The 7,972-nt window shown below is 34.9% G+C and overlaps 1 protein-coding gene across 1 annotated transcript in view; it reads left to right on the forward strand.

Moving 5' to 3' along the window:
* Positions 1-7,972, forward strand: part of DNAJC13 (DnaJ (Hsp40) homolog, subfamily C, member 13) — a 120,673-nt gene that overhangs the window by 55,219 nt on the left and 57,482 nt on the right. The window contains exons 22-26 of the mRNA XM_011977983.1: positions 482-635; positions 3,629-3,732; positions 3,821-3,980; positions 5,045-5,107; positions 6,233-6,334. Coding sequence (XP_011833373.1) covers positions 482-635; positions 3,629-3,732; positions 3,821-3,980; positions 5,045-5,107; positions 6,233-6,334 — 583 coding nt within the window. The remainder of the gene's footprint in view (positions 1-481; positions 636-3,628; positions 3,733-3,820; positions 3,981-5,044; positions 5,108-6,232; positions 6,335-7,972) is intronic.

The following is a 7,972-nucleotide window of genomic DNA, read 5'->3' on the forward strand; positions in this document are numbered from 1 at the left end:
GCTCACTGCGACCTCCACCTCCCTGGTTCAAGGATTCTTCTGTCTCAGCCTCCCAAGTAGCTGAGACTACAGACACGTGCCACTATGCCCGGCTAATTTTTGTATTTTTAGTACAGACGGGGTTTCATAATATTGGCCAGGCTGGTCTCAAACTCCTGACCTCGTGATCTGCCTGCCTCGGCCTCCCAAAGTGCTGGGATTACAGGCGTGAGCCATCGCGCCTGGCCTATGAAAACTTTCAAACATACAAAAGATAAAAGAATTTTGCAGTGGATATCTGTATACCTACCACCAAGATTCTATCATTAATATTTTACTCTATTCTTTACACAAATTTTATTTTCTTTACTTACACTTGCTAAAGTCTATTCCACTTTTTTTTTTCTTATTATAATGTACTATAAGGTAGAGTAAGGGATATTTATAGGTTTTTTAAAATGCTTAGTTCATCCTGCTATTTCCTGATAATATGTATGTCTAGGTTTGGTCAAGACCATGCCAGGTCAAACCTTATTTGGAATTTCAAAACACGAGAAGAACTGAAAGATACTCTTGAATCTGAAATGAGAGCATTTAATGTTGACAGAGAGCTTGGAAGTGCTAATGTGATCTCTTGGAACCACCATGAGTTTGAGGTAAAGTTTGATTTTTCCAGTATATTAATCTTAAAAATAAAGCATGTACTATTTAGGGACTGATTTTTTTTTTTAATTGTAATTACATAACTTGTCTTTACCTTTCCCCTTTAATGTTATGTAGGAAATATTGGAAAACTTTAATCTTTGTGTCAGACAAAATAAAAAATTTTGTTAAGTAACTTAGCTTTGTACCTGAGGAATCATGTAAGAATTTTAATAAATTTGATTCTATGCATTCCGAATCTGTTCTTTCCTTTTTTTTTTTCTCCTCCCCCATTTCTGGGACCTTTGAGTTCTTTTTTCATTGAAACATATCCTGTCTGCGTTGGTCCTTGTAACTTGTTTGATTTTTTGTGTGTGTTAATTGATTCTGAATGTGACCATATTTTGCTGTTCTGTTAAACTATTGATGTGAAGAGCAGGAAAAACAAGAAAGGTCATGGTGGTAGGTAATTTTGTATGTGTGGGTGTATATATAATTGAAGTATATTATAACCATATGTAATTTAGACTATTATAATAGCTTTAAATTTGAACATGTGAGTGATCCTGCAGGCTTTGATCTTTAACCCAGTTGCATTTCCAAAACGTGTAATACTTTGAATATGTTCATTCTTTTCTTAGCAAAATGAAAAACTTGTCTTTACTTGGTTTTGGGAGTCTGTATTCTTCTAGATTTTCTCCTTCTTCACTGTCTACTTACCAAGTTTTCCTTACTCAATTTGCTTCATCTCGCTGACCACTAAATGTTGGCTGGCTCCAAAGTTTCGGTTCTTTGACCTCTTTCATTTTTATTCGTTGCCTCAATGAAATCATTAAGTTTCATGGCTTTAAATGTTTTTATTTTATTTTATTTTTTTTTTTTTTGAGACAGGATCTTGCTTTATTGCCTAGGCTAGACTGCAGTGGTGCCATCTTGGCTCACTGCAGTCTCTGCCTCGTTGGCTCAAGCAATCTTTCCACCTTAGCCTCCCCACTAGGTGGGACCAGAGGCTTGCACCACCATGCCTAGCTAGTTTTTGTATTTTTTATAGAGACAAAGTTTTACCGTGTTGCCCAGTCTGGCTTTAAATGTTTTTTATTTGCTGATGGCTTCCAGATTTTTATCTCTTGCTTAGACTTTCAGCCCTAGACTTCATACTTCATACCTAGACTCATAATTGGGTATCTAATAAGTATCTATAACTTTTCTCCAAAATTGTGCTCTTGTTCTTCCCCTGAGCCTATGTCTCTTACACTCTTTATGATCTTAGATAATGACTAGTCTTTACTTTCTAGTGAAAACCCTTGACATTATTTTTTCTCTTAAACCCCATATCAGGTTTTTTAGCAAATTCCATACAGTACACCTTGAAAATTTATTCAGACCTTCTTGATGGTAGATTGCAACAGTATCACTGCTTCTACTCTTGCCTCCCTAGAATCTGTTATCAACATAGCAGAGTTACCTTGCTAAATAGCAAGCACATTATTTCTGTGCTCAAACCCTTGATGCTCTTGTGGTTTCCCATCTCAGTTAAAATCTGAGTCCTTAAAATGACTTACAAGCCAAAATCTATGTAACCCCCCATGCTAAGCATTGTTTCTTTTATCTCATCTCATCTACTCCTCTCCCTCTCTCACACTCTGTTCCAGCCAAACAGGCTTCTTAGAAAACACCAAACTCACGTTTTTGCCTCAAGGTCTTTTTATTTGGTGTTTCCTCTGCTTAGAATAAGGTTTTCCCCAGATAGCCTCATAACTTGTTTTCTCATCTTTGGATCTTTTGAATGTTGTTATCTTAGTGGGCCTTCCCTGGATACCTTGTTTAAAAATGCAGCCCCTTTTATACATACACACATATTTACATTTACATTCTCTCTCCCTATCCCCATTTCCTGCTTTATTTCACTCTGTAGTACTTACTGTTACCCAGCTATCAAATATATTTCACTTTTTTATGGGCTTCACCTGTGAGGGCAGAAACCTTTGTTCAACTGCTGCGTCTCCAGTGCCTAGAATAGTGCATGGCACACAGTATATGCTTAATAGGAATTGAATGAATTGAATGCTTAGACTTTATAGAACGTGAGGCCGGCGCGGTGGCTCACGCCTGTAATCCCAGCACTTTGAGAGGCCGAGGCGGGCGGATCATGAGGTCAGGAGATCAAGACCATCCTGACTAACACAGTGAAACCCCGTTTCTACTAAAGATACAAAACAATTAGCCAGTTGTGGTAGCATGCACCTGTAGTCCCAGCTACACGGGAGGCTGAGGCAGGAGAATGGCATGAACCTGGGAGGCGGAGCTTGCAGTGAGTGGAGATCGCGCCACTGCACTCCAGCCTGGGAGACAGAGCGAGAAAAGGTGAAATGAAGATATATATTTGATTTTATACAATTTATATTTTTAGAAATCCATTATTTTAGACTTTGGAAAAAGAATTTTGATCTGAGAATTCCTTTTTATAATTGCCTGAAATCTTTCCTTGAGACACACAACCTGAGTGCAAGCATGGTGGTGCTGGCCCAACTTCTGATGTTTGACTTTGCCCTCATTGGGGTGATTTGACATAGAAGGAATTCTTTACGAAAATGTAAAATGTAGTTGATGTGTTGGTTTTAAGTCTTGGCACATCGCCGGGGGTAGAGCTGCGGGATAGAGGGAAGACCTGAAGTAGTGTATGTGTGTTGAGCAAATTACGTGTGATGCAGGACTATCTACTCCTTGCTTTTTTATGGCAAACCCAGTAGGGAATAAAGCAGATTTTATTCTTCCTTTTTTAATTGATACCACATAGTGCTGTGATGGTTTTTATCAGCAAGTCTGACATTTATAAAATTGGTATGTAATTCTCAGCATTTAGCTAAAATAGTCATGTTAACAATATTGAATTAACAAGTATTGTAAGACATAAGTTCTGAACAGAAAGAATTATAAGAAACAATTATTAGAAATTGCCAAAATCTATTGTAAACTAAAATAGTGTAATTTGCTTTTGTTTATGAAGGTTAAATATGAGTGCCTGGCAGAGGAAATTAAAATAGGAGACTATTACCTGAGATTACTATTGGAGGAAGATGAGAATGAAGAAAGTGGATCAATTAAGAGATCGTGAGCTACTCTGTATATCCTGTTGCATTTGTACTCACTGTTGGTTTCCTGGTTATTTCTATTGTGAACTTTTTTTTTTTTAATCTAGGTATGAATTTTTCAATGAACTTTATCATCGCTTCTTGCTCACTCCAAAAGTAAACATGAAGTGTTTATGTTTACAAGCCCTTGCTATTGTTTATGGCAGATGTCACGAAGAAATAGGACCTTTTACAGATACCAGATATATCATTGGAATGTTAGAGAGGGTAAGGATATCATTTAAGGAAATTGCTATTTGATAGTGTCACTAGGGTATGTGTTAAATTTTAAAACTAAATTTAAATTCTGTTTGATCACATTACTGTAACTTTCTGCATTCATTTTTCTGTAATTTATACTTAAATCTGAGTTAGGTGAATAGGAAAATGAATAGTGGGTTAGAATTTGTCCATGTCACTTTATGTGTTTGTTACTATTTTCAAATGACTTTAGTTGACCTACTTGTCAGTCTTTAAGTATGGATGAGTTGGACAGGTGTATAAAAGAAACGGTGACTTCTAGAGTTGTATGTACCTTTGATTTTCCATTTTGGAAAAATCTTAACTGATGCTAGCATACTAAATTTAGAAGTGTGAAGATAGCAAAAACCTTTTAAAACTACAACGCTAAGCCTCCAAAAAAGAAACCTTGAGTTAGCACTTTACAAAGAATTTTATACAGTTTGTCAAATAAAAAAATTAGTGGACATGGTGGCATGTATCTGGTGGTTCACCGGGAAGTGGGAAGATCACTGGAACCCGGGAGGTTGAGGCTGCAGTGAGCTGTGATCACACTCCATCCTGGATGACAGAGCAGGACCTTGTCTCAAAAAAAAATTTTTTTTTAAGAATTTGTGATTTAACACTTGAACATGGTGAAGGGGACAAATTAATTAATCATGCAGCTTATTTGATTGCTACCTGTTTGTTGCAGTGTATGTTTTATACTTTCTTTTGTGTTTACATTCCTTTTACTTAAAGTATCATTTGGACTAATTTTTTCACTTACTTCAATTTTTACTTATGTCCTTAAAGCTATATATTAATCTGTTTGATGACTTTACAATGTCTGCCTTTCTAGGGAAATTAGACAAGTTATATAAAGTTATAAAGAATGTAATTTTCAGGATTCATTAAGGAATTGCAATAATTGATAGATTTCTATGATTTTTCTCTTTAATGTTTAAAAGGTGGCATTACTTATGGGCTGTTGATTGATTTTGTCTAGTAATAATAATAGCTTAATTTTTATTTCTATTCAGTTCTGACCAGATTCTCATTTATTTCAATAGTGCACAGATAAACTTGAACGAGATAGGTTGATTCTCTTCCTTAACAAGTTGATCCTTAATAAGGTACAGTAGTTTCACATACGTACATTGTTATTTCCAAGTCATATAAGTAATGTAAGATAAACTCACAGTTTGAGTTGATTATCCAGGGAGTGTTCTTTTCTGTCTTCTCCTTTTTAGGCGGAAAGTTCTGTGTGCTCTAACCTCCTGGAGGGAAAGGTTTTTGTCAGTATTCCCTGTATAGTCTGTCTTAATATTATAGGTGCAGAATGAATGAATGATAATAAAATTCTGAATGAGGAACAATGGATGACTTTTAATACATTAAAATGATCTTTAATAATAAAAATTATTAGCTTATTTTTCTTTAGGGACTTTCTAGGGTTAAATTTTAAGTAAAATATATGTTTGACATAAAATGGAAAGTCTTTATCAGTATACATTTTGCAGATAAAAAGTAATTGGAAGTTACAAGATTAGTCATTTTACTGTTCTCTTTTTGAAGACATTTTAATAGGTTCATGCTCATTTCAAACAAGAGGAATTCATAGTTGTAATATATAAAATTAACTCACAATTTATGTTGAAGCATAAGCAGATTTTCATTTCTTAAAACTTTGATTCTAATACCAATTTGTGTAATTTTATTCTTGTAGTAAGTAATGCAAATGTTTTAAACTGAAGTGTAATTATACGTACAAAGATTTTAATTGAAATTATAGTCTCTTCTAAGAAATTACCAGTTATTTTAAGTTTAAGAAAACAAACTGGAACATTAAAGGATTTTTTAATATAGCAGACTTTATTTCTGATATCGAATAATCTGTTTATTAAAAAGACCTTGGCAGAATAATTGTAAAACCAGAGTTTATCATGACAGTCTTCAATTTGTTTACTCTTATTTTTGTGGATTGTTTTTTCTTCAGAACATATTTAAGTAAAAATTCTTAAGTGATCTCTTTGTAATATAATTTTGCCCTTTTAATCAATTGGAATTCAGGTTCCTTGAACACAAAATGCTGAAAAGACCGAGTAATACCAGTTGTATCAATTATTTCCAAAGATTCCAAACATTCTCCTCTTCGAGGACCTTGTAGGTGGTAGTACCTATTGGGAAAGGTACTGTTGGGAAAAGTTTTAGATTGTGAAAAATGTTTAGATTACAAAAAAAATGTTTTATTCTTCCAGAAAAATGTTAAGGATCTCATGGATTCAAATGGAATAAGAATCCTTGTGGACTTGCTTACCCTTGCACATCTCCATATAAGCCGAGCTACAGTACCACTGCAAGTACGTATCCTTGTTTAGGTTTTACAAACTTAACATTCTTTGAGTATAATTTTGGAGTCAAAAGAATCATAGAAATCTGAAAATATATGATCAATCACATATTTCTCCAGTAATTACAGAGGACTAGTTCTCGGAGATTTCACACAGAAAATGTGAAACCACTGTAAGAACAATCCAAAATGGACAGTAACGGTTGAGTTTTATTTTTTCAGTTAAAGTAACTGTATCTCTAATATGGCTTATCTTGAGGCATTGTGACTTTCAGGATATAAACGGAATTCATTAGATGTGTAACTAGTACTTTTAACATTGGCAAGCAGTAAGAATATGCTTTGTCTTAAAGGAGTCTGGACACCTTATTGAAACTCCCAAGAGGACTGATACTTAACTTATAGAAGAATCTATCCTTAGCTCATTTGATTTTTTTTTTTTTGGTATTTTAATTTCCTGATGTAAGGAGATGTGTCATGTTAGATTTCGTGTGACCGAAATCTAACATTCGGTGTGACTTTTTGTGACCGAAAGTGCTAATCGAGTAGTATATGGCATATTCTGTTATATACCATTACAACAGGTACTGTTCTGGTACACATATAATACATTAACTTTTTGAATCCCCCAACAGCCCTTTGAGGTGGTTACTATCTACATTTTACAGATGAGGAAACTAAGGAACACAGAGGCTAACTATCTTGCCCAAGGTCACCTGATAAGTGGCAGAGCTACAGTTAAGACCCAGAAGTCTGTATGCTCATAACAGCTTTGCTGTACCTCTCTATATGAGCCTAACTGAAAGCTGATAATTATGGCAGTATTTAAAACATGTTATTTCATTCTCAAAGAAGGTGATTGTAAGAAAAAGAACAGGCCGGGCACGGTGGCTCACACTGGTAATCCCAGCACTTTGGGAGGCTGAGGCGGGAGGATTGCTTGAACTCGGGAGTTCAAGACCAGCCTAAGCAACTTGGCAAAACCTGTCTTGACAAAAACAAAAAATTAGCCAGATGTGGTGGCACACACCTATAGTCCCAGCTACTTGAGGGGCTAAGGCAGGAGGATTGCATGAGCCTGGGAAGTCAAGGCTGCAGTGAGGCATTTTTGTGCCATTGCACTGCAGCCTGGGTAACAAAGTAAGACCCTGTCTCAAAAAAGAAAGATGAAGAACGTAAGAACCATGTTGTGATAAAATAACCCAACTACATAAAAATTTTAACATAGATTCTTGTGAAACATTGATAGAGAGAACATTGTAAGAATTATTTGTAGTAAGGGTAATAGATAATAAATTGAGACTAACTATATAAAACCACCGAAAACTAACTTTGCTGTTAGCATTTTAATGCTTTGATCTCAGATACTTATTGGAACTCTTAGTTGGAGTAAGTTTTTCCCCCGAAAGAACTTTAATATTTTGAGCATCATTGCTTAAGATTAATGATACATAGCTATTTACGTAACTATTTGCAATATTCTTTGCTACTAAAATGTTAGTGTCCTTGGTATTTATTGATGACCAATGGGGAATGTAGATATCACTGAATTTAGCTTAGATTGCTGAGTGTGAACTTAGGAAACATTTACTTCAAATGTATATTAATAAGGAAATAGTTTTGTTTTTTTTTTTTTTTTTTTTTGAGA

This window comes from Mandrillus leucophaeus, unplaced genomic scaffold, assembly GCF_000951045.1.
Source record: "Mandrillus leucophaeus isolate KB7577 unplaced genomic scaffold, Mleu.le_1.0 Scaffold186, whole genome shotgun sequence".
NCBI classification, from domain to species: Eukaryota; Metazoa; Chordata; class Mammalia; order Primates; family Cercopithecidae; genus Mandrillus; species Mandrillus leucophaeus.